At 46.6% G+C, this 24,940-nt stretch overlaps 9 protein-coding genes across 9 annotated transcripts; 6 read left to right on the forward strand and 3 right to left on the reverse strand.

Moving 5' to 3' along the window:
• Positions 1-534: 534 nt before the first annotated feature.
• Positions 535-1,841, forward strand: PGRI_017560 (uncharacterized protein; the record flags this gene model as incomplete). The annotated part of the gene is made up of 3 exons (XM_040789469.1): positions 535-603; positions 656-1,673; positions 1,741-1,841. 3 exons carry the CDS (start codon positions 535-537, stop codon positions 1,839-1,841), a joined length of 1,188 nt encoding a protein of 395 aa, XP_040646422.1.
• Positions 1,842-2,061: 220 nt separating this feature from the next.
• On the reverse strand, positions 2,062-4,724 carry PGRI_017570 (FAD-dependent oxidoreductase; the record flags this gene model as incomplete). The annotated part of the gene is made up of 5 exons (XM_040789470.1): positions 2,062-3,606; positions 3,671-3,677; positions 3,732-4,041; positions 4,096-4,367; positions 4,423-4,724. The coding sequence occupies 5 exons, from the start codon at positions 4,722-4,724 to the stop codon at positions 2,062-2,064; spliced, it is 2,436 nt and encodes an 811-aa protein (XP_040646423.1).
• A 3,653-nt stretch (positions 4,725-8,377) lies between these two features.
• On the reverse strand, positions 8,378-9,424 carry PGRI_017580 (sterol desaturase family protein; the record flags this gene model as incomplete). Its single annotated transcript, XM_040789471.1, has 1 exon — positions 8,378-9,424. One exon carries the CDS (start codon positions 9,422-9,424, stop codon positions 8,378-8,380), a length of 1,047 nt encoding a protein of 348 aa, XP_040646424.1.
• Positions 9,425-10,327: 903 nt separating this feature from the next.
• cyn1 (putative cyanate hydratase) lies at positions 10,328-10,910 on the forward strand (the record flags this gene model as incomplete). The annotated part of the gene is made up of 2 exons (XM_040789472.1): positions 10,328-10,836; positions 10,889-10,910. The coding sequence occupies 2 exons, from the start codon at positions 10,328-10,330 to the stop codon at positions 10,908-10,910; spliced, it is 531 nt and encodes a 176-aa protein (XP_040646425.1).
• Positions 10,911-12,322: 1,412 nt separating this feature from the next.
• Positions 12,323-13,833, forward strand: PGRI_017600 (putative C2H2 finger domain protein; the record flags this gene model as incomplete). Its single annotated transcript, XM_040789473.1, has 3 exons — positions 12,323-12,499; positions 12,573-13,246; positions 13,350-13,833. 3 exons carry the CDS (start codon positions 12,323-12,325, stop codon positions 13,831-13,833), a joined length of 1,335 nt encoding a protein of 444 aa, XP_040646426.1.
• Positions 13,834-14,438: 605 nt separating this feature from the next.
• Positions 14,439-14,796, reverse strand: PGRI_017610 (uncharacterized protein; the record flags this gene model as incomplete). Its single annotated transcript, XM_040789474.1, has 3 exons — positions 14,439-14,484; positions 14,537-14,598; positions 14,656-14,796. 3 exons carry the CDS (start codon positions 14,794-14,796, stop codon positions 14,439-14,441), a joined length of 249 nt encoding a protein of 82 aa, XP_040646427.1.
• Positions 14,797-15,184: 388 nt separating this feature from the next.
• Positions 15,185-15,835, forward strand: PGRI_017620 (uncharacterized protein; the record flags this gene model as incomplete). The annotated part of the gene is made up of 1 exon (XM_040789475.1): positions 15,185-15,835. The coding sequence occupies one exon, from the start codon at positions 15,185-15,187 to the stop codon at positions 15,833-15,835; it is 651 nt and encodes a 216-aa protein (XP_040646428.1).
• A 537-nt stretch (positions 15,836-16,372) lies between these two features.
• PGRI_017630 (ankyrin repeat domain-containing protein) lies at positions 16,373-17,205 on the forward strand (the record flags this gene model as incomplete). The annotated part of the gene is made up of 2 exons (XM_040789476.1): positions 16,373-16,740; positions 16,794-17,205. The coding sequence occupies 2 exons, from the start codon at positions 16,373-16,375 to the stop codon at positions 17,203-17,205; spliced, it is 780 nt and encodes a 259-aa protein (XP_040646429.1).
• A 3,836-nt stretch (positions 17,206-21,041) lies between these two features.
• PGRI_017640 (VWA and PH domain-containing RING finger protein) lies at positions 21,042-24,197 on the forward strand (the record flags this gene model as incomplete). Its single annotated transcript, XM_040789477.1, has 2 exons — positions 21,042-21,285; positions 21,373-24,197. The coding sequence occupies 2 exons, from the start codon at positions 21,042-21,044 to the stop codon at positions 24,195-24,197; spliced, it is 3,069 nt and encodes a 1,022-aa protein (XP_040646430.1).
• Between the last annotated feature and the right edge of the window lie 743 nt (positions 24,198-24,940).

Genomic DNA, 24,940 nt, shown 5'->3' on the forward strand with positions numbered 1-24,940 from the left:
TTGTAGACGAATAATGAGAAAAGCTTTGAACAAGAAAAAAGAAAAAGACAAGAAATAAGGGTGCCTGCTGAGCGGGGTGCGACTGTTTTAAATCAGATGAACGCCCCGCACCCCAGCCACGATGGGAACGTGGTGAATGTGGCGGTGTACTATACTCCGTAAGCTGACATGATTATCTTCCCAAGTTGGGATATTACTGAATTTAGGCAATAGAATAGGTGAGACAGGAGAGATAATGTAACTGTGTACTTTACTACTCTATACATGGTACTAGCCTAACTAGAACCAAGGATATATATATTGGCACATCTCTACCTTCTCCATAGTGACAAAGATATAGACGATGTTAGATATTCATGAAACTAACGATAGTTTCCATATAATGAATAATTAAAAATAATAATGAGGTGAAGTTGAAACATGGGTCTTGCAAGTACTTCTGTCAAACTGCGGCGGGCTTGGCGTTCCGATATAAGAGTCATGAATCTTATTGAGCCCAACCAATGAATCTTCATACCCTCAAATTGTACTACGATGCCCACAGCCCAAGTAAAACGAAGCTCCCTTGGGAGACCCCGAAAATCGGCTGAAGATGCGAAATCTGTGAGGCTCCTTCCTACAATAAAGTAACAACACGGTCTCACCCCTGGCACAGATACGACGCGCCCAGGTCCGCGAAGCACAACAGGCGTACAGATCTCGCCAACAATCCCAGCTCTCTTCATCACAAGCTCGCGTAGAGCAGCTGGAGGATGTACTTAGTCAACTGAGCCAGACAGTGCAAGAATTCGATAACAAAGTGATCCGGGGTGGGTCGCAGTGGTCTCAGGCCCAACTTTTCCGGACAGTCCAGTTGCTTCGTGATGATATAGTGTCCCAATTGAAGCGGGCTGATATTAACTATCCAGAGTTCCCAGTGAACAACACTTCAGAACCATCCCAAGTTGTCAATGAGCAACCCTACGCGCAGGTCGCGTCCGAGGTCTCAACTGGCAGATTAAAAGAGCAAACTGAGGGGTCTGACTTCTGGAACCTGTTTTTGGGCTCATCTGGTGGCATAATTCCATCGAATAATACCAAGAGTCTGGATAATCAATCGAATGAATTGTTTCCCATTCCCCTGACGCCGTTTATTGCTGAAACTCACACCATCCAATATGCAACTACACCCTTCACCCAACGGCTTTTTCGCGCTTGCGCTGAAAGTGGTCATCGGTTTCTATCGAATCCCTCATATAAAGATGAAGATATGTGGGAGTTTGGACTACTTCTGCAAAGAATGCCACGAGCAGAGGTCCGAGATTATTTTGGACGCGTCGTCAACATGGAACCATGCAATCCCATCGTCGATGCTCGATTCCCATATATCAGTGTCGGTGGCGCAGGCACACACTTTTTACCACCCTCCAGTGACACTTTTTCAGATAACTTCGCCCTCTTTCGAACAACAAACGGCGTGTCTAATGTCTTTGCTGATGAAGACTGGTTCGATGTGCATGACGTTGAGAGATACCTGTTCAACCAAGGCATTCGTGTAGGCGAGTTTTCTTCGTCCACCCTTGCGATATCTTATCCATCTAGCCCGGGCGCTGGGCCTTCGAACTTGGAGATCCCCCAAGGCGTAATGCCCGGCGGTATGATGATGGTCATCGACGAGTATAAACTGGTCAATAGTACGCTTACCCTATTATTTGCTACTATTCTCGGTGTCACTATAATGATGAGAGCTAATCTAGCCAGGACTGAGCCAGCTTCCGTCTGCTCTGGGCTGTGTGGCTGGCTTCCGCCGGTCTGATGTCGAGAGGGTAGTATCTCACAATGTGAGGTGGATCTTAGTTTGAGTTACTAGCTCTCTATAATATAGCCTTGTATGCATTCATATCTTTCAACCCGCGGAACATTACAACAACCTATTTTCTTTACCTACGCGCGCAATAACCCGATGAATCAGACACAACCTCTTTGATCACTATCCACCCCCCTTGTTTCGCCCAAGTCTTGGAAGCTTTCTTTGACCTCATTATGTCGGCCATATGGCCATTCAACACCAAACTTCCACAATCAAATACTCTTGTTTGAGCTAGCGACGGGGCCATGTCGGAGGAAAGATGTCCGACTCATTACCTCCTCCCGCCAATACCACACAGCCGCCGCCGTCGCACCCGGTCCAATTGCCAGAGAACCCAGAATCAAACCAGCCATTGCCACCTGCCAGGAGACATTAGAAACCCCAAGGCGGTATAGATCCCATACGCTAGCTAGACACCACAGAAGAGTTGCCGCTGCAACAAGCAGGAAGTCGTTCTGGAAAAACACGAAGACACCGTCTGCAAGTGTCTCCACCTGTGCGAAGGCATCGGATGGAATGAACGCCTTGGTGATAAAGTTTGTCCCCGAAGCGGCCCAGGTCAGCAGCAATGCCACGTGGAAACAAGCAGCTACACCACCAGCCACAGCATAGAGAGTTTTCAAGTGTGGGATGTCCCGATTGGATTTGCTCTCCGATGCAGCGCTACCGGTTTTGGTCGGTGTGCTGGAACTGATCGATTTGATGACGCAGGAGAATATCTGAGTCAAGATAACCACATATATCGGAGCGGGCTGCCACAGTGCGATGAAAATCTGTCGCGTGCTCAAGGCATTGGCCAATGGGAAGAACAGCATGATCGTGGGCACGATGAATCCCAGTACTAGTGCAGGTAGTATCGCTCGAGCAGTGGATTCAGAAAGAGTGCGGCTACTTGGGGAGAAGTATGATATCCGAGAGGAGACAAAGGTGCTTGAGGCGAAATAGAGCGGTGCAATCAGCCCAATTCCTCGCATCTGATACAGAACTGCCCATATACTCGGTATGGCAAGAAGGGTCCATTGGTTCCTTGGTCGGAACCCTTCAACCGTCCAGATAGCGATAATCGGCATCATAGAAGCCAGGAAGTAGAGAACTTGAAATGGCTGCTCCGGGGTTGAGAAATTGGTGATCGCTGGCATGAATATTGTTACAATGACTTTCAAAAAGAGGTCAACAGGTCCAATCCCTGTGTACACCTGGCGAAGGGGAGCTTCCAGTCCTCCTGGGAGTAGGATGGACTGGCTCTTGACGGCCTGGCGGACAAATCCAATTGTTCCATTCTCCCTGATTGCTGTCGACAATTGACGATGGCCTAACCAGGCCAAGAGGAAGTACAGAGCGTACAACACAATGCTGACGACACCCCGAGACGACGGCGTTCTGAAGCGCTCGTCGAAATATGGGATTTCTCGAGGCCTATGCGGCAGTGGAAGCATGTCCAAGGACACTGCAGGACAATACGTGTCGATCCATTTGCCGAAGATAAGGTATCTGGAGAAACGTGGCACCACATATCTTGCCATGAACTTCAACAAGGGCGTTTCCATGCACTCCAGACGCTGGCGGATATGGGATGCTTTGACCAACCCCCACGCACGATTTTCTCGTTGCTGCTGGACACTCTCAAAGATTTTGGAAATCTCTGTCGACAATAGCGTGCCCGACTGGCTGTTTTTGAGGGCCGCAACGAGATGATTCGTGAGGGATGCGGCGGTTTCCATTGCATTATTGCCACCTTGGCCTGTCAAGGGCTCAAACTATTAGACGGATTATTGGTCAGTCTTCCCATGATCCTGGTCTCGGGATGGTAGCTAGTCTTACCTTGTGGCTAGCATCACCAATAGTCATAGTTCTCTGGAAATGCCATCTTTTATAGACGTACTCTGGCAGACTGGTGTATGCCGAGGCAATTTTGCTCTTGTACAGAGCGGAGAATTTCAGCGTAGGAGTGATCTGGTCATCGAGATGTTCCGTTGCAAATGCCTCTTCCTCCTCCTTGGTGAACCGAGGGATATCGGCACCATAGTACGTCTTTCCCATATTCCGCACGAGAAACCAGTAGGTGAGGTCCCCGGGTCCGCTGGGAATAAGATACGAGAAATGCTCATTAAACACCGAGCTCAGCATACCTTTCTCGACTCCCTCCACGCCCTTGGAAATGCCGAAGATGCATGCGTAAGTTGCGGGCAATGCTTTTACAATAGTTAGCTAATGCTTCTCAAATGCTTTGGTTTTATTTTTCATACCAGACTCCTCTGTAGGATCGATCCATGTGGGATCAACCTTTTCGGCCGCTTTCCACATCTCTTGACGGACTTTGGAATGGATCCCGTCTGCTCCGATCACGATATCTCCAGTGTAGGTTTGACCAGTCGTTGTGGTAACTGTGGCACCCGAAGTACCATTTTCAATACTCTGGACCCGCTGAGAGGTGAGCACTTTGGACTTATCCTGGATCTTTTCATAGAGGACTTCTATCAACATTCGTCGATCGAGGAAGACGACAGGATAGCCGTGCCTAGAGATATTGTCAGCGGTGATGTTTCAACCTCGGCATATAAGAGCCAACAAACCTTCCGATGGAGGTCTCGTTAAAGTTATCAAATGTCCAGAATGCTTTCCCTTGCGAATCACGGAAGCAGAATGTGTCAACAGGGTATTCTGCCTTCTCCAGAACTGACTCGTAACAACCCAGTTGATCTAGAATGCGAAAGCCGTTTGGCAAAACGCCAAAACTAGCCCCGACCTGAGGTGCAATGCTGCCGTATGCTTCAAGGATGACAAAATCAATGCCGTTCCTCTCTAGCATCAAGGCTAGGGAAAGCCCTGCAATACTGCCACCCACAATGATGACTTTGAATGGTTTTTTGTCCATGATGTAGTCCGTAAATATGTATTAACTGAAGAAATTGAAAAACTCGAGATGCATTAAATTATTTATACATGAGAATTGGACCCCTGAAATCTTCTAGGCCCACAAGAGCCGAGGCTGTCAAACTGCTGAACAGAGTGAAAACCCACCGTTGATTGCTGATCAAAAAATGCGTTTCACCATGAACCGGATGAATTCTTTTGAATGATCAATAATCAGACCAATGGGAGATCGTCGGAGGTAATTCGGCATCTCAGTAGATCCACTACATGAATTATCTTTGGATAACTTTGATCTATATATTTCTATAGAGAAAACAATTCCTTATATTTTATTGGACTATTAACGTGCTAAATGAGAGTGTCTCCTTTTACCTTGCTTGAGCATATATAGAGTTCATCGTAGACTCTGAATGTCACATCTGTTGGTGTCTTAGGCAGCTAAAAGAACTCAGACATATTTCCAACTTATCTAGATACTCTTTGAACAAGTTTTGCATTTGTATTGCATATTGAACACAGTATGACAGGTTGTACTCATTAATGCCGTATGCACTCCGGCCAAAGTCTTCAAATGCCAAGCAATTGGTGTAAATGAACCCTGACACTATTACCAAATAGTACTAGTTTGACTTAATGGGGTAACTATCCCGGGCGCCCACATCCGAGCCGCATTAAAGCATAGAAACTCATTACTAGGGGCCTGAAGAAAGTCGTTTTACTTGGAAAATGAAAGCCAATTCATTGTTCGCTATCTGGATCAGGGAAAGAAATTGCCACATCCTCTTTACCAGATAATTTGTTTCGGACCCCTTATCGGATACTGTCGATAGAAACGACAGCTATCCAAGAAGCTTTCAGTCGCCCAGCAGTACTTTCGCGGGGGAGCTTTGAATATACCGCGCGATATAGCCTGATGCAGGTAAATAGGATGTCTTAACATCCATACCTGGCGAGTCTTGTAGGTGTATTTGGTGTTGCCTGTGTTAGATTCAGCCTCATCGTGTGATATACACACCACATACTCAACAGCTTGTAGTGGAGCGATGGTGTAGAGCCAGATGCGGCGAACGGTGGGTGGGAGGGGATAGCTGCGGAATACATTGGTTTTCCTACCGCGTCCAATCTCTGGCGCGTCTTCAGGTGGGATACTCATGAAAACATCGGTGGTTGATTTTGTTTCCATGGTGAGAACAGTTGATGGACCTGATAGTGGTTGATTAAGTTGATTAATTCTATAATGAGATCTGGGTCTTTATATGCATGTGATAAGGAGTGATTGACATTCAGATTTCCTCTCCGATGAGCTCTTTATTCCATGCCAGCTGGTAGAAGGGCTTTGTGTAAGTAAGATCAATCCAATGGATCACATTTATCCAGATGCTTTGAGACAGAAAGCCAACACACAGTGTTAAATACCAGTGGTATCTTGAAAATAGTGAAACCAGTGTGAAGAATGAAAGATCTCATGGAGCAGGTTCACTTCATTGCATCATTGTTTGTATCCCTACATATAAAGGAATATATCTAATCCATAAAAGAGTTGTAATAACCCATGATAGTATTTCCTCTACTTAGAAAGCCCAAAGAACTTGATACATGCTTACTACCAAGCTATGTCTTCTACCCGTACAATATTCGTTCAAGGTGGCCTACCTATCTTTGAGGATCATATCTCCCCAACTGGACAGGCATGGTGGGTGTCGGTGAAATTTCTAGACCACGAGATTGAGTTCTCCGATGTAGACTTGATAAACACCGTGATTCAGCGTCTTCAAGACAGATCGTTCAAAATAACCCATGGTCTTGCCATGCACTATCAACAGAAGTTTTATGTGTCGTTTCCGGTGGATCTAAGCCTTCCCATGAACTATTGGGCTGCCCTTGCCATCAAATACGCAGAACATTATAAGGAGGATATCATCGCTGGTTGTGTTTCTATTGATTTTGAATATCTTTTTGGTGTAGGACTATTTGGTAGCCCTTGAGATATTCTTCTGAATTTTATTTGTCTCTCAATCACATATCCAACATCCCAGACAAGTACTTTCATGTTTTCGAATCTATTTTCACTTTTTATGTTAATTAAAATAGATGCAGCATGCTGCTACTTCCGGCGTTACTGCGTTCGAAGGCCAGGATATGACGATTTCTCATATTGCTATAGTAGTAACCTAGTCCCATCCTCTGAAGGAGATATACCATGACCGACTTTGATTGAGCCATTGTCAAAAACATTACTCCACCCAGACGTTCCTAGCAACATTTTTTTTTCAAAATAGCGTTGTCAAGGGTGATGTTTTCTTCTTTCGGGATGCTCGGTGGGCGAAGAAAGAGCTTGTGGAAGCTAATAATAAGCGGCTGGCCCCAGAGGTAGACATGATTACTCTCTCCTTTGCTTATCGTAACGACATGCTGACATTTGACCCTATCGTCCACAAGTTCCCATGACTCCAGCACGATGCTAGGCGAGCTCCGACCGATCATAATTATGATGACCATTTAAATGTCACTGTTGGATTCAAAAAGCCAGAACAGAGCATCGGATGCCAAATTAAAAAAGGACTCTGAAAAGCCCGTTTCTACGACAATCGAGGGCCATTTCTTCATTCAAGCTCGAGGAAGTCTCCTTGGTAGAAACTGGTAGTCGGGTTGTTTGTTTAGCGGAGCCATTTTCTGCTTTGCCAGTGGCGGATCCAAAGGTTTGAAGATGGTCATCGAGGCCCATTGGCGTAATATAATCAAAGAAGAGCCCTTCGAATACGCGTGCCGCAATTTCATGAGCGCGTGAGACTGTCAATTTGATAAGAAGAAGGTGTTGGGAAGAGTCGTAAGAATTCCAGCAACGCTGAAGGATATTATCGTCCGCGTTTAGGAAGTCACGACCGAATACGTGCTCATTAGCCTTGGTGAAGAGCACCAATTCACTGGCCTCTACGCAGTGGTATAGAAGCCAGGGGTCTGGTACTTAATCGCTCCTTGCACCGCTTTATCAAAAGTTGAAAGGTCATTTGCACAAATTGAGCTCTTTTCCGCTTTTTCTTTTCCTGTCAACGTATAAAACTGGATATCTGAGGAGTCCACTAAAGAGACTATTGAAAAGACCACCGGAAAGACCACCGAAAAGACATCACAAGGCTGCTTATACGGCCGACTATTCTTGTAATAGTAATTCAAGTATCTTAATTATCCTGCTGGCCTTATTTCGGAAAATGAGGTATCAAGGCATATATATTACAGAAATGGGGTTTGAGCCCTGGCGTCTATACCACTGCTTACCCATTCACTGGCCCCAAATTTTTCTTCCTGGCAATCTAGTTCCATTTTTACAGTTTCTAAAAATTGCTTAGTTTCATTGTACGGATACCTTCTGATCGGGGGTCCCAGATCGCCGAGAAAGCTTCTGCTAGAGACCTCGATGTCTAGCTCAGACTTGATGTTGGATGAAATAGTGGCCGAAATTATACCGTCCCGTGCTAGTGTGGAAAAAGAAACATTCCCATATTGACTGTAGGTATTAAGAATTATCATGACCACTTGACGGTTATATGACGTAGCCTGCTGCCTTATTACGATCTTAAGCGCAATAGACGTCTACACAAGAGCCCCGTGGCTCTATTCTCATTCTATTATTCTATGTTCATCTGCAATAATATATCACAACATTGGCATAGAAATAGGATTTTCGTAATCAATATTCGCCTCCACACTCTCGATGCGAGGACTGCATGTTCCAAAGATCCGATCCCATACTCGCGTTTGCTTACCATAGTTATGGCTCTTCTTCCATCCCCGGCGATGATGCAAATCATGGTCTTCAATCACCAACTCAGCATCAAACATCCGCATCAGCCATGTTAGAAGGTTAGGTGGCGATGCATGAAGACGGAGACCACTATGCCCAGCCAGCTCTGAAAATATAACGTACAGCTGACACATGTGCAATTCATAAAATCCCATCGGCATTCCCATAAGCCTCATCGTGAACCATGTCATCAACGGAATACCGGCGATGTCAAAGAATTCTTGCCCCGCATCCGCGTAGATCGTGAGCAGCGGGTTTGGGTGTTTCGTCAGGTGGTGGGTGCGGTGGAATTTCCAGAGACCGTTCACATCATGCATAGCACGGTGGTACCAATAGAACCAAAAATCAAGAATGATTCCATAAAGACTGACCTCAATGAACAACCATTTCCAGTTGAGTGAGGCGGGTGCTTTATTTGCATTGTAGGTGAGACACACTGTCATCAGTGGACGTATTAGCCCAGCCAGTAGAACCGAGATCAGAGCTTTTGAAACGCCCACATCCGGAACCCCATCTCGCTCGTGTTTATCGCCATCTAGGAATCCATGGATATGGCCGAGCTCTCGGAGACTCCGCAGCTCGCGTGTTGTGAACATTCTCGTAGCATAGTAGTAGTAGAAGAAGGCGATGATCGGGTGGAAGTTGTATCCAGTGATGTAGGTGAAAAGCTGGTGGGCTAGAAGTGGAACTCCTGCATTGAAAAGGACCCAGCGGTTCAGGGACCAGTCGGATACATATGGGATTTTATCTTCCTTGGAATGGATTGGGACATCCCTGTTGAGCTCGATGTGGTATACGTTGACGTGTTCAAGGATTTTGTGTGGCAACTTCCACTGGTCTCGATCCCATGTCCGCCATGTGGATTTCATATTATCCATTGGATTTTTGAAGTTGGCCATTGTGAATTGTGCCAAGTCATGTGGCTCAACCGACTCGGAGGATATAATCCACCCTTGACATTTTGCTGTTCTTTATAACATTTGGACAAGACAAGACCGAGGCTGCCTAAATGTACACGTGGTCAAGAACAAGTCAAAATATTTACCATGTCTACCTATTTTGCGCTGCTTACTTCGTGTATGGTATCGACCTCGGGAACCTTAAAAGTAAGTGGGGCAAGGGTAAAGCGCCTATTGGTTGGTCGCAATGGTGTCCTAAAATGGTTTAGCATATTTCTATGTACTCTGAACACTGTGATCCCGAGGTTTTAAGCATTTACCATGTATACATCTACCTAGGTAGGAAATCGATACTCAGATATTGATATAAAGCAATGTAACACATGGTGTGAACTTAATGGATGACTCTAATGTCAGTTGTCGATCTGTATGATCTGCGACGACCCGATGCGGTCCAAATTATTCAGTGCATGGGCCTCCAGGGTCGGATTATATGTGAACTTCAGGTTGTCTAAACATTTAGACATCCAAGGACTATTTCTTCTGGGTTGGTGTTAAGCCTAATACTGTGTACAACATATACAACCCTTTCATCCGTCATAGCCCAAAGCATGCCATATGATTTGCATGCCAATTTATGCTTATATTTAGCTCCAATTCTTTTAAATCTATGAGTGGAAATATAGTTGGGAAGTGTGTATACTCACACAAAATGAATGGAATTACATCGGGAAATACATCCATCCATAGATCAATGAATCATACACTTTACATCAACTCCGGTTTCCCCGCAGTACATCTGTCCAAAGTACCTGACATCCATCTTCCACAGCAAACAGCCAACAACTTGCAGCAAACCTTCCATCCTTCAATTGAACATCATATTCCCTAAACTCATCCATCATGTCTCTCGCAACCCTAGACGTGAGAAGTGCCCCTGACCAACCCGCAACCCCGCTAACCTCACTCCAGACCATAGAGCACCCTAATCTCCCCGCTGCATCCACGACACTCTTCAAAGCCAAGGCTGCTCGCAACGTGACCTTTCAGGAAATTGGCGAGGCTATCGGTCGCAATGAAGTAGCCGCAGCTGCCATATTCTACGGCCAGGCCAAGGCGTCCCCCGAAGACATCAAAAAGCTGGCAGATCTGCTTTTCATCCCTGAGCAGCCTTTGTCGGAACAACTCAGCGGATTCCCCGATCGCGGTCGCTCCGTCGAAATGCCGCCCAAGGAGCCACTCATTTACCGACTGTATGAGATCGTGCAGAACTATGGCTATGCGTACAAGGCGGTTCTCAATGAGAAATTTGGAGATGGGATTATGAGTGCTATCTCATTTTCGACAAAGGTTGAGAAGGAGACTGATGAGGATGGGAATAACTGGGCGGTTATCACTTTGCGTGGTAAATGGTAAGAGCTGTCTTCTCTATGCTTGCTAAACAACCCTCTAACAAATGAATAGGTTGCCCTTCTCTCGATTCTAGGCCTAGGAATATTACTAGAAGAGATCTCGTGTTGACATGGATTATGTTTCTATCATTCGCATTTCATCAGCGAATCAAGTCTCTTCAAGAGTCCATGAATTCAAATATCAGTGATAGCATGCAGGATGGTAGAAAGAAGGTAATTGTTCGCATCCGACTAATTCTAGAGTGTATTCCCGGGTGGATGATCCAACTAGGATGGCAGCATTAAAAAATGCATAATAATTTTGTTTGCAGAGTTACATGGTACCTAAATTTCGGTTTGACAGTTACATTATTGTTTGAGCATCATGGCAACAGGGTGAAGAGTATTGAGGTAGGAAAAAGAATGGGAAGGAAAGAAGGGAAAGAGAAAGTAAGAGAGAGAAAGAGGAAGAATGGAAAAGAAAGAAGGGAAGGAAAGAGAGGGAAGCATCAAAAATCAAGAGAAGTAAAAAAATCCCCATAAATCCAGACCTTTCCTGGACCTCAAGAGGGTATGAACAGAGTCTGGTCACTCTATGTTCATGGTCCCCTCCTCCGACCTTTCCCTTATACACCTCCACCCGACGTACTAACTACAGCCTCCCCCCTTAACTAACGGGATCGCCGCGTGTGGTCATCCGCGGGGGGCTTGCCTAGCGTAGTGCTTCGGAAGAGCTTCAGCATATAAGAGTCCGACCGACAGTGGGGAGCGAGTAAAACCCGTTGCGACATCCTGGTGTGGGATGCCCCGGCCGCAATACCGCTGGGCCACTGGGGGGGGTCTGGTTATAATGTCAGTCCTTAACCTCGTCAAATAGGAGGAAAACTTAACGGTGAAGTCGCCTGGGATTTTAGATCTTCGATTGGACTGCCTTCCTACTATTGTACAAGCTTCAAATTTGAACTGTAGTATCAAGATATATCCAGCTTGTCGTATTGTAATTTTGAAGAGAATCTAAGCCAGTAAAAGTGGTGGGTTGCAGCCACTTTCACCTCGAGTACATCCACATGAAGTCAAAAAATGAAGCTATTCAGGCACCCATTTGGGAAGGAACGTCGACGGTGAGAACTGGCGGTAATCTCAAAGTCAGGAGATCGAATCCCGGCCTCGTCAAATTCTCTTTTTTTCATTCTATTGCTTTCTCCATATTATCCAATATCAAGACATCATAATCACTTTCCTCTTTACCTTCCCCAGTTTGCTAAAGAGGACAAAGTAATCATTTTGTTTGCCTCCACTCTCTTGTTTTCCCCCTACCATCTCCTTTCTGGTATTCTTGTTCCGCTCACTGTCGTTTCCTTCTCCAACTTCTTAATCTCCTTATCTACCTTGATACGGGTCACTTCTTCACCCTGACAGCTCATCAAGGTTCTTCGCTATGGAAGAAATAGAGTGGGTACGCTGTACCTTTCAGGGCTGCAGACTTAGTTTCAAGTCTGTCAGTGAGATGCAGCACCACAAATCCAATGCAGACAGACATTCTTACTGCATGAAATGCGACCTCGACTTCCCGTCTCAGCAGACCCTCCATCTGCACAAGATTATGAGCGATCGTCACTTCGCTTGTCCTGAATGTTGCCTAGAGCTCCGCAGTGAGCCTGGTCTGGAAGTTCATATGAGAAACGTGAGTCTTCATCGTTATTCACGGTAATATCCATAGAGACAAGAACAGAAATGACAGTCTATGCACTTTTTAGAATCATCACGAAGGTCGCCAAGTCGCTTGCATGGGATGTGGTTCCCAGTACAAGTCCGCCTCTGCAGTTATCAAACATATCGAAGACAAGGAATGCCCCATCCTTTCCCTACCAGACAAAACCCGCAAGGGCCCCAACTATGACCGTGGAACAGCCAGCGTTCTGTCCATGGGCAGAGATTCTCCTGGACCACCCTCTGATGACTCCAGCGAAGACCAGGATTCAGATGGGGGCGTTCTGCTGGATGTCTCTACACCCCGTATGGAAGGGAAGCGCCCTGTTCGCGATAGCAATGATGCAACTACCTCTCGTGACGACTGGCCCGAGCTAGGTGTTCCAATGACCTCAGTTCAAGGACAAGCAGAAAGTATCACCACTGAGTCCACCGGTGGTATCGTCATCGACGATGTATTCAGCGCCTCAATGCGTCACGGAGCCACTGAGCAGTTGGGCCAGGCAGGACCCTCTGGATCTGCTCTGACCATTCGCAAAGCAGGTGCCTCTGGCTATGGCCGTCCCTGCCGAGCCTCGGCTCACCACAAGATTCAAGGCATGGACCCTGAGAGGTTCTGGAATGCCGATAAAGGTCGCTACTACTGCAACTGCGGTGCATCTTTCTTGTTCCTTGCCACCTTTAAGTATCATCTCACGATGAAAGATGACGACATCAACGAGTACTTATTTTTTTCTGTTCCTTTTTCTGTTCCATTATCTTGCAAAGAGACCCTCTTTAACAGTCTTTTTTTACAGTTGCCCTCGATGCTACAAAAGATTCAGAACCTTCGCCGCCCTCGTCGCACACATGGAGGCTCGATACTCTAAGTGTGCTTTCCGTGTTACCGCTGGCCAAATCGAACAGGAACTCAGTGAAGTTACTCGTGGCCTCGCCGATATTTCGCCAATGATTGGTGACGAAATGGAGCCGGGGGAGGTCGCTTCCGATGTGAGTAGCCAGCCTGAGCATAATAGTCCCGGACCTTCGCTTGCAGACGTCGCATCTTTGAGCGCAGACGACGTCTCTTCGAACCCAGAGGCCGTATCTTCATACGAAGATGACTTGTTCCAAGAGGGAGTCTCTTCGCATGAAGATGAAGTCTCTTCAAAGGCAGAGGCTGTATCTTCCAACGGAGATGTCGCGTCTCCTGTCCCGGGGGACTACTCCTCGCACGTGGAGTCCTTGGCGGATGATTTGGAGGGACTTGTCTTTTCCGATACGCATGACGAAGAAGTGGTTGAGGAAGAATATGAAGAAGAGCTTTGAGGGCGAAGTTTGAGTTATGAGATTGTGGTTGAGATTAGGGAGTGTGTTTCTGAGAATGAAGTTTGAGGATGGTACCCGGGGTGAGCTTGAAGGGTGAGCTTCAAGATTATCTGCCGCGGTTCTACGGATTGAGGTGAATTCATATCAAGGAAGAAAAAAAAAGAAAATGTCCACGTTTACACAGTTCAATAGCAAAAATCACCTTGACCAATACCCATTATCCAGAGTAGAACTAGCAGGCTCTCTAGACACAACCATAAGGATTAACAATGTCAATACGAAAGAAGATGCAGAAACGAGACTGGTTTTGCTTTTTGAGCTAGAAAAAGGAAATTGGTATGTAAAAACTTGATTCCGGACTCCATGTCAAAAGCTCCGGCAAATAGCCAAGAAGAGTCATAATCGCTAGAGGATATGAAGCATGAAGTAGAGCAAATAATGAGCCTGAAAACTGAACCCGGCTAATCCCCACCCCTCAATATCTCCAACCCAAACTCCAGGAACCAAATCACCCGACGAGACTAAAGCATAGACTCATCAAGCGCAGAGGAAAGTCGGGGATACCGAGGGGACCAAGCCGACGACGTGTTCGAACTACCGCATAACTAGCAGCACTCCTCACAGCACTCGAAGCAGAGAAGGCCGGCACAACTAGATGAATGTCAGTTTTTTCTAGTATGTGACTCAAACACATTCGACTTACAGGCCGCAGCAAATATCACCGGCGCCGCCGCCACGCAGCTTCAGCATGTTCTCCTGGGAGTTCTGGGAGGGCATTAGTTGGGCGTTTTGTTAGGGGGAGTTGTGTCTTGTATGACGTACAGGCTGCTCGACCACCATGCTGTCAGCGGATAGGGCCTTTGGGCTGATGGGCTGGTGATTCTCGATGCTGGTAGTAGCATCCGAGGTAGGGTTGGGAGTAGGCTCCTTGGAGAACCAGGAGAAGAGACCGTTGGCAAACATTTTGATTGTGTGCGTAGATGAGATAGGGGACCTAAAAGATGAGAGGGGGAAAGTGAAGAGGTGAAAAGGGAAGTACGTAGAGTTTATAGTGTGAGATTTGGTAAGACGCCGTCGTTGTATAACATCGACCTGAACGCTAATAGGGTAATGTTTACTCTACCAATCATATATGACACTCAACCTGGACCGTTGCTTTTGTACTGTATCTAATATTCACTATGAGATGAATCCTCATAATTTAGACAATATATATGTGCATTCCACCACATAATGCGTAATACATCACGTACTATACAAAGATAGGTAGCCGCCAAGCATGCGCCAAGCCCCACCCGCCAACCATAAATTTTCCTCCAACCTCCATATCATCAACCTCAAAAAAAACAACATGGCAACCCCCTCACCCACAGACCTAAACGCAATCCGCGAAGCAGACTACAAGCGCTTCAAAAACTATGCCGCCTACACATTCCTAATCGGCGCACCGATCCTAATCGCCCTCCCACCACGCAAACTCGACCCCCTCACAGTCCTAGTACTATGCTCCTTCGGGGCATCCGCAAACCACATCGTGCACGAGCGCACAGGACGCAGCATAGTTGAGCGCATTGACGCGCGCATCTCACGCATGCAGGGGACATTCTCTGCTCTACCAAGCGAGCGCGCGCAGGAGGTCCAAGAACGACTTCGGGCTGCGCGTGACGCGCGCCTCCGCCAGGCTGAGCATGAGCAGTTGAAGGCGCGGATTTTGTCACTTTCGGATCAGAATCGCAGGGAGCCGGATTCTGGGTTGATGGAGGAGATTGAGAAATTGAAGGCGAGACAGGCGCAGGAGGAGGGACTTATGAAGCGGGTTTGGATGGGTGGGGAGTCTGAGGGGTGGAAGGAGAGGAGGTTGAGAGAGGAGCAAAAGGCGCTTAGTGAGGGGAAGGGATATTGGGATCTGATTCAGGAGCATATTTGGGATGTTTGGACTTGGGGTGAGAAGGATGGGAAGGGTGAGGGGGCTAAGAATGAGACTGTTGAGAAGAAGGATTGATATCGTGATGTGCTGTCTGTTTTGTGTGTCTTGTACAGCGTCTCTGTCTCTCCACCCTTTATGTATTATATTTTGCCCTGCTTTGCATTGGGATTAGGTGTTTGGTTGCTTTTTGAATTCCACCTGCCAGGAATTTGTCAAACTGTTTGTGGTGAAAAGTCTGTTATTGCTATGTCTATGTACAATACATCGATTCGAACAAATGACAATTGTCTGCAGTATCTACACGTAAGATTCTAATAGTATAATTGTACTTATCCCGCAAGCTGCCCGGCCTAGGAACTCGGAGGAATGCTTAGATGGGCAATTATAGATCACTTCCGTTAGCAGCTATAGCGTAGAATCCTATATATGTACTTGGTGGTAGATAAAGATGTCTGGTAAGTCTACGAGATATGGGGCTTCCAAGGGCGAGAGGAGGCGGTGTGTAAATCGAGTAGATTGCCTTCACCCCCTTCGAGAGCCAGTTCCTTCAGTGTTCTCTAGTTATTACCTCTCTGTTACAGCTGTTCAATACCTGCACTCAAGTGTTCGGCCATGTCTGCTTGTCACATCCCCGTGCAGGATTATATGAGCGGTGTTGTAACCCCACCTCCGATTCCAGCAAAGACGCTCTTGTTAGTCCATCAGCTACCGGAACTAGGTGATCATGAGTTACGAGAATTCTTTGATCGCGCCGTCCGCGATGGCTGTGAAATCCATCATTTCTATAAGGCTATGCTTGATGCTATCAGGTCAAACAGGGTGTATCTCGTAAAAGAGCTACTCCGATGTAAAATACCTGTCTCGCGGATGTATATCCTCGAAGCTGTCAAGGCAAAGGCAAAAGATATCATAACGGCTTTCTTCGATAACGGCTGGGACGTTAATAAGCCATTGAGTATCATGGAACCGCCTATGCTTGCGTGAGAAAATCTATCTTCTTCTAAAAGTTCGGGGCTAAATTGTTTCATTCTAGCAACGCTCTCGAGGACCTAGAAATGACAACATGGCTCCTTGATTGTGGCGCGGATCCTAATAGGCGATGTCATATCGATAACACCCCGCTTTCCTATGCTGTCAGATCTGCCGATTTGGCAACCGTTGATCTTCTCCTACGACGTGGTGGTGATGTGAGAATGGGCCAGCTTATACACAATGCGATTTATCGAGAGTTTGACAACGACACCCTCAAAATTATCGAAATCCTTATTAATCAGGGTGCTTCTTTAGATTCTCTGATGTATGAAGACCATGAATATTCTCGGAATATGTTTCCTTTCATGATGGAAACCCCTCTACAAACGGCAGTGGCTCTTAAAAGAGATGCGGTTATTCGTTATCTGATTCACAAAGGTGCAAGTGTGAAAATCGAAGATCATAGGGGTTAAACAGTCATTTCCCATAATATTTAACTTTCCCGACCATATCTGAGCATTTTACAACTGCAGATCTATATAAGCTTTTAGACCAGTCCTACAACATAGACACCATTAGTGAAAATATGATATCTTATCCTATACCCCCCTATGTGCTAGCTATGAGACAATCCAGTTCTACATACGCACCAATCGGACAACATCTTCGGAGTATTTACAAGCGTTCGTGACTGTTATGCCGATCAGTGGATGCAATATATTGTAGGTAGGGTGTGTGCATATTCGGGCCAATTAAAACAGGGCCGTTGAGCACAGGTAAGAACAGATACATGGTGCATATGAACTCAAGACTCATCGTAAGTTGATACATGTCAGATATATCAATATGCGAAGTAATCTAGACCCCGCAAATGATAAGACATATCCAAAATTACCCGAATGTACTAAAGTGATGAATCTTAAAAAAATGATACGGAGTATGTAGGGAAGAGCCGTTATCAGTAGGTTGAAGTGGGTTGTATAAACCACCCACTTCTCCATCAGTTCGCACATTGGGTTGTATCCATAGCTTATATTAACTTATATTACCATTTCATTCTTCCTACTGTAATGGCCGTGACCTTAAGCCTCAAGTGATAAACCTGAAACACCAAGTTGATTCAGCCGAGACGGCTGTCATTAACCCTTAGTCCGGGCAGAAGGTATCTTGCTCGAAAAATTCTGCTTGGTTTCGCGATATCCCATATGTTATAGACAAGAACTGTTTCAGGGGTGTTTCAGGGGGTCCTGGTGTCGAACCTATTTTGTGTGTCAGATGTGTGAGGATGCAGGGGTAATTCAAAGGATTTAACAATCCACTTCCATTGCCAATCTGTGTGTGTGTGTGTGTGTGTGTGTGTGTGTGTAATGTCCCTTTTTGGGAGTTTTCAGTCTACTGCATTTACTGAACTTTGAAGATTTCATGGTCTGGAGTCTGTTATGCAGCTTCAACATAGAGATCATCGGGTCCCGGGGTTATCTCAACCAATAAGACCTGCATGTAAATGCATGTCAAAATGCACTCAGCTGCATTCAACTGTTAAAAGATTAAAGGGTTGCATTGCTAAAAGACATGGGCAAAGTAGGATAATGCTACATCGTAGAGCTCATTGTGATTTCGTAACTGGCAAAGTTGCAAGTGTGATTCCTCAAAAGCGTCTGCTCGTACTCTGAAACACTGGTTTGATTATGTACTCTGCCACTGCAGAATTGAGAGGAAAGGATCAACATCCTAAACGAGTTAGACTGTGTTTACATTAGTATCTCCGCTTTGTGAACTTTCAACGGTGACGATCATTGAATGATCTATGGCCGGTTACATATGTATATCTAGGTCATAGTGCTGAGTACTCTGTACTGAGCGAAAAATTGAGACTATAAACAACAATTTGGAGATAAATAGCACATATTATTGTAAGATTGCGAACGGATGTGCTAATTCTACGGTCTATGCCAAGTCAACCGGTCATTAAGCTGTCAGAAAGAGTTGTCCACATGTGGATATCTCCATATGCCTAGACTTGACAGCTCTAGGGACGAGGATTTGTAACCAGTCAAGTTTGTAGTCTCAATTACCCTACATGGTAATTCTCCGAGTCATGATTGACATGCAGACCAGGGGCTCACATAGTTTGTGATAGATCCAATATCAAAACCCCACCTCAAAAGGGGCGTTGCCAATCGTCATCTACTGGCTCATTTTGGGTCAAGCCTCCGGGATCCAAACAATTGATACGGAGTACTCGCGATTCGACAAGCCAGCATTCTGAGACAATAGAGCAGTAGCTAAAGCGAGCACGGACTCTCTGCATGCCAAAAAAAAAAGCAGAAGTATGTCGATCACAGCGTAAACGATATGGGCATCCACCTCGGCAACGGCATGTATGATCCATAAACGGGGAGCTGAAGCTAATGATGTGCAAATAAATTTCTCCGTCTCTCCTATTTGCAAGTCAAATGCTTAAGCGCTAATGAGTAGTACGAATACAATAGACCCGCCGGTGTCGAATGCAGACGTGAAGAAGGAGATCAGCAGTGCAAGCGCAAGCGAGTCCTAATTAGGCTAATATTGACCAAAATTGTGGTGAAATATAGGGAGCTGCCGATGGGGTATGGATTACACTAGGTGTACTATGTTGGCATGAAATCTCCGGAACGATCAACACTGCGGAGGTGCATCTAGACGTTCCGTTGGACACCCGAAGATGACCTATTTTGTCGATCTGGATCATAAAAAGGGTTAACAGATGCGTTGAGCCAAACTTTAGAACTTGAAGAAAACTGCGTCATTTGCAGAATACCAAAAAAGAAGTTCTCTAGAGAAGACTTTTGACAGGGGAACCCGTTGGAGGATCGACAGACAAATTTGCCACAAGAGCGTGGTCCTTAGCCAATATGGAGTGGATATACGCTGGATGATTATATTAGCATGATTTGCAGTGTCATTGTTGAGCGGATATTTAAGTTCATCCGATCCGAAGTAAATCCACGAGCCAACCTTGTTATCACCAAGAAATTATTCCGTACCAAGGTTTTTAAAGGTTTACCAAAATATTGAGTCCTTGAATTGATCTGGAGAACCTATATAGCTCCAGAGCTGGAACTACCCTAAGACCCATGGACTTAACTATTAATACATAGTGTAAGTCAAAAAAGGTTAATAAAATAATATTACTCAAGATCCCCATAAATTAAATCTGATTTTAGGATCTAATCCCCTAAATGGATTGTAAAGCCGATCGGATGTCCGATGAAGAACCGAGGCTATAACAGTTTACTAGTAACTCTTTTATATATGCAATGTAACAGTATAGAATAGATCTACATGTACTCCGTACATGCACATGTACATATTCCTACAATATGTACGGAGTCCGTACATATGGATATATATTGTAGTAGATATAATTGTAACATTAAACTAATAAAATCCCGATTCAGGGGATCTCCACTCCATATCCATGGTCCCAAGTGGAACTATTGTATTTTTTTTTTTTACCTTCTTATTTAGTTCCCATGTGTTCTTGACTAGGTAAATGTTTAGAACCCCCCCTTATGCATCTTCAATCTTTTTTCTTGTATACTCCATACAATTGTTTTCTCTTTTTTTTTTAAAAAAAAAAAAAAACTGAATTTAATTATTATTATATTTGGGGGTAATTATTATTATTATTGAATTAGTTTTTTTGTCTCCTTTCTTGGTTTTTTTTTCCCCCTTCTTTTTTCCCACCCCACCTCTTTGTTTCCCTTTGAGTCGATGTGGAAACGTTCACCTAGATCGGAGGACAACTCTGGGAACGACTCAACTCAACATCATCTATCTGAGCTGGGCTTCCTAGGTCGATCCAAAAAGTCCAAAAGTAAGTCTCTTTTTATTGCCCGGTGGATCAAATCTACGCCTGAGACCTATTGGGGTCTGTTCTAGATGCTCCATGAGCGGCTAAAAGTGCTCTCCCCTGAAGTGTTGTTTTGGGGGTTTCTCTCTTCTATTCACATATTCAACACTTGCGCTTCTACATAATAGCTTCAACCAATTAGTTTTGAAGGGTGTTGCTGACCATCTGTGACGTACAGAATTTCAATCGCCATCCTCTCGTTCACCTCTCCATTCATTTCGTTCATTCACTCGAGGCGTAATCGACCGACCTAGCAGCAGTTTTTCCAACCAGACCGATATCACCCGGCCAAGAGCACCCTCAACTGTTTCTGGGTCGATTCATTCTGCTTATCCAGACCTCGCTGGTCAACCTGTGCATTCAAATCGCTCACGAGCATCATTTAACTCAAGATCGGGACGAACCACCGGCCCCATGGAGGTAGATCGCACCCACACACGGAGGGAGAGGACATTTGTTGGGACTGAATGCGCCGTTTGCGAGGAACCCTTGGAGCATACCTTGCGCGGCGAGCGTGTCCTGCAGCTTTCGTGCTCCCATGTCTCCCACGAGGCCTGTTTCTATGAGTTTCTGCGGGAATGCGATGGACAATATTGCCCAACCTGCAATGCGCCATTGGCCTTGGACACAAGCCGCGGTGGAAATGTTTTGGATATCGGTATGTCCCTCGTGCGGGGTTTAAGAGGAAGAAGGCTAATGTTATTCCCCGCCTCTTTAGAAAAAATCAGTAATATTGTTCGTTCAGTGACGTCGCATGATACCGCTACAGTACGCAGTGGCTTGTCAAACCCATCTACTCCGTGGGAGCAGGTGTCGAGTCGACGACCACCCAGTGATTCCGGCAGCCGTTACACCTCAGGTACCCGAGAGCAACCACCTTACACCTCTTCAGCGAGGGAACCATCTTACAACCCCTCAGCAAAAGACCCATCCTACCCCTCGAGAGATCCATCCCATAATCGACGGGATAGCCGTGATACTGGTAGCCAGCGCGAGCGCGTAGAGCGATTGACTATGGGCTCTAATCCTCGTCAACCCCACTCCCGGAATGGGAGCGCGGCCGGCTCATCGGGGGAATACAATGAAGGCCAGCACACTAGCAGTGGGCGGCGCCATGATTACGATGTTCAAGCTATGGAATCAGACCTCAGTCCTCGCCCCGGAGTCGCAAAGAATCCTATTCCCGCGCCGATGGTCACTGTTCGAAGCGAGTTTCCGACTATGAACCGATCCCGTCAACAGCAGACCCTCACATGTCTAATTACGGTCGAGGTTCCAGATGCCAATTGGCGTCCTGACTTGGATGATCTACGACATACGCCTTCGGGACAGTCACAGCCGGATGGGCCATACGCGGGACGATTCGGTGGACAAGACGCTCGATCAATCCAGTATGAACAAACGGAGAATCTGGAAGAAGTGGCCGAGGAATTGCGCAACAGGGTCGACAATTGGCATGGCCTTGAGTTTCAACGGTTTGGCAAGCTGCGTCTTCATGGACATATGCGCGTGGGCAAGGATCGGGATTCTTGGCAGGAGTTGGAATGCTATCTCTTCGGAGAGATGCTTATCTGTGTCAAGGAAAAGAAGTCGGCTGACCCGAACCAATTCGATGCTACCGGGCGACGCAAGCCTGTTCGTTGCAGTTTAAAGGGCTCAATTCTGATCAAGAAGCATTTAAAGTCCATCGAAGTGTCCCCAGATGAACCTATTCTCTCCTTGAACCTTTCTGTCACCGAGCTGCCCTGTTTCTATCTTCGCTTCCGAGATCGCAACCAGCTTGATATGTGGCGTAGGTCTTTGATCGATTTGCACCCAGAGGCCATTTCACGCCAGAACGACTATGAATTCGACAACTCGGGGGCGGAGGAGGATGACTATCGTGGTAGCCGTGGAATCCAACGGCAGGCTTCTGTCAATTCTTCTTACGGTGCAGGAAAATCTATCAATACCGCCATTACCGACTACACCAACCCCGACACCGAATTCCCTTCCATAAACACTGTTCATATTCCTCTCGATCTTGTCGTGGTCATTCCAGTATCCTCATCGATGCAAGGTTTGAAGATTACTCTCCTGCGCGATGCCCTCAAATTCCTCGTGCATAATCTGGGCCCTCGGGACAGGATGGGCCTTGTGACTTTTGGCTCTAGTGGTGGAGGTGTGCCCCTGGTTGGTATGACCACCAAGTCGTGGGCTGGATGGCCCAAGATCCTTGAATCGATCCGGCCAGTTGGCCAAAAGAGTCTGCGTGCGGACGTGGTTGAAGGCGCCAATGTCGCCATGGATCTTCTGATGCAACGCAAATTCAACAACCCCGTCTCAACCATTCTTTTAATTAGCGATTCTTCTATCTCCGACCCTGAAAGCGTTGATTTCGTCGTCTCCCGCGCGGAAGCTGCCAAGGTCAGCATCCACTCGTTCGGACTTGGACTGACCCACAAGCCCGACACCATGATTGAGTTGTCTACTCGTACTAAGGGATCTTACTCCTATGTGAAGGATTGGATGATGTTGCGAGAATGTGTTGCCGGATGCCTTGGCGCGTTACAGACAACCTCCCACCAAAACGTCAAGCTGAAGCTCCGCCTACCTGAAGGGTCACCTGCCAAATTTGTTAAGATCAGCGGCGCCCTTCACACCACAAAGCGTGCAACTGGCAAGGATGCGGAAGCCGCGCTGGGAGATCTCCGATTCGGGGACAAGCGCGACGTCTTGGTTCAACTTGTCATCCAGCCTGACAATGCCACGCAGGACAACATGCCGCAAGATCCGTGGGAGAGCCTAGTCTCCGGATTGGAGGCTCTCGGTGGTGGTTCTGACGGCGACGAATCACGAGTTCTGAGTGTTGAAGAGGTTCCATTGATCCAGGCTGATTTAACTTACGGCGACCTGCTCCGTGATGGCCATCTCACCCACTCCCCCCGCCCTTCACTCCTGGCCATTACCATGCTGCCCCCTAACCCTCGGGCCAAGGGCCAGCGATCCTCGACCCCTCCAATTCCTCCCCACCCTTCGATCGTGCAGCGCCGCATGGAGCTACTCACTTCCGATATGCTGACCCGTGCTCTCACCCTGGTTTCTCGGGGCCAGCATGATCGCGCGATGCATCTTCTCAACGAAACCCGCAGCATCCTCAAAGGCCTGGGCAAGGGTGGTCTACCACCTCTGCCCCCGGGTGCTTCCCGGTCTGAAGGCGATGCCGACAGCCGCGGTGAGACCCCAGTCTCGGCCTCCTCGCCTAAATCATCTACCTTTAGTGGAACACATTCATCCGCATCCGACACGAATACCATAACACCACCATCTGCGGTCGATGCTCAGACGATGCAAGCCCTGAACGCAGATCTAGAAGCGTCCCTCGAGTGGATCAACCACCCGGCAGTCTTCGGGCGTGATTCGCGCAAGGCGGTGCTGCAAAGCATTGGCGTAATCTCCTCACAGCGTGCCTACACCTTCCGCACTCCTTCTGAAGCTCATTGGGCCCAGCGAGTCTCCGGTGTGCGTCGGTTGACGGAGCGATCTCAAGACTGGCGCGAGACTGGCGATGATGCTTTGACCGAGGAGTAGGGCGTCAACTCTCTACAACTTAGCATGTCTTTTCCCCCCCTCTTATCTTTGATTCTTGAAACGCTTTCCATTGTCTCCTATTCCCGACTTGTACATATCGAGTCGACGTGTTATTTCCCCTTATTTTCCCCTTTGCGATTTCTTTTGCCATCCCTATGATACCACTTTGTTCCCATGACTACGCAACATGATACCAGGGGCTTTATTCTTGATGTGTTTTCGCTCCAGTTGGATTTATGCCGTATTCGGACATAACATCTCTGTTCCTATGTAATTGCTCTGACGGTCTCGGTTATGATGCACGGGGTGGGATGGGGTTCTGTTTGTTCTTTACTTGTTTGAACATATGACGATTTACCGGACATGCTTTTCTTTCTCTATACATCCAGCCTTGCATAGTTTATCTTACTCTGTTAGTTATATTGGATTAGTGCATATACCTACCTCGAAACTATTTTTTTGCTGTCAGCAATATATCTCAGGTCGGTTGACTCATGAGCCTGGTTATGTACTGTGACAAGTTATGGCTCACGGGCAGTTAATCATGTATCCAAAAGATTTTCACCTAATCCGAACAAAAAAGTAGGATATCTTCACAGGCGACAGAAGGGGTATTGTTGGAGATATGACGTTGCTCTCCGGGGGTACGATGGGGAATGTGGCTTATCGCCGGCTCAGATCTTCAACTTGCAACTTCCCCGGGCCCGGTCTTACCTAGACCATTGCAAATACTTTATCTTCTT

This window comes from Penicillium griseofulvum (genome assembly GCF_001561935.1).
Source record: "Penicillium griseofulvum strain PG3 chromosome Unknown contig_80, whole genome shotgun sequence".
Classification (NCBI taxonomy): Eukaryota; Fungi; Ascomycota; class Eurotiomycetes; order Eurotiales; family Aspergillaceae; genus Penicillium; species Penicillium griseofulvum.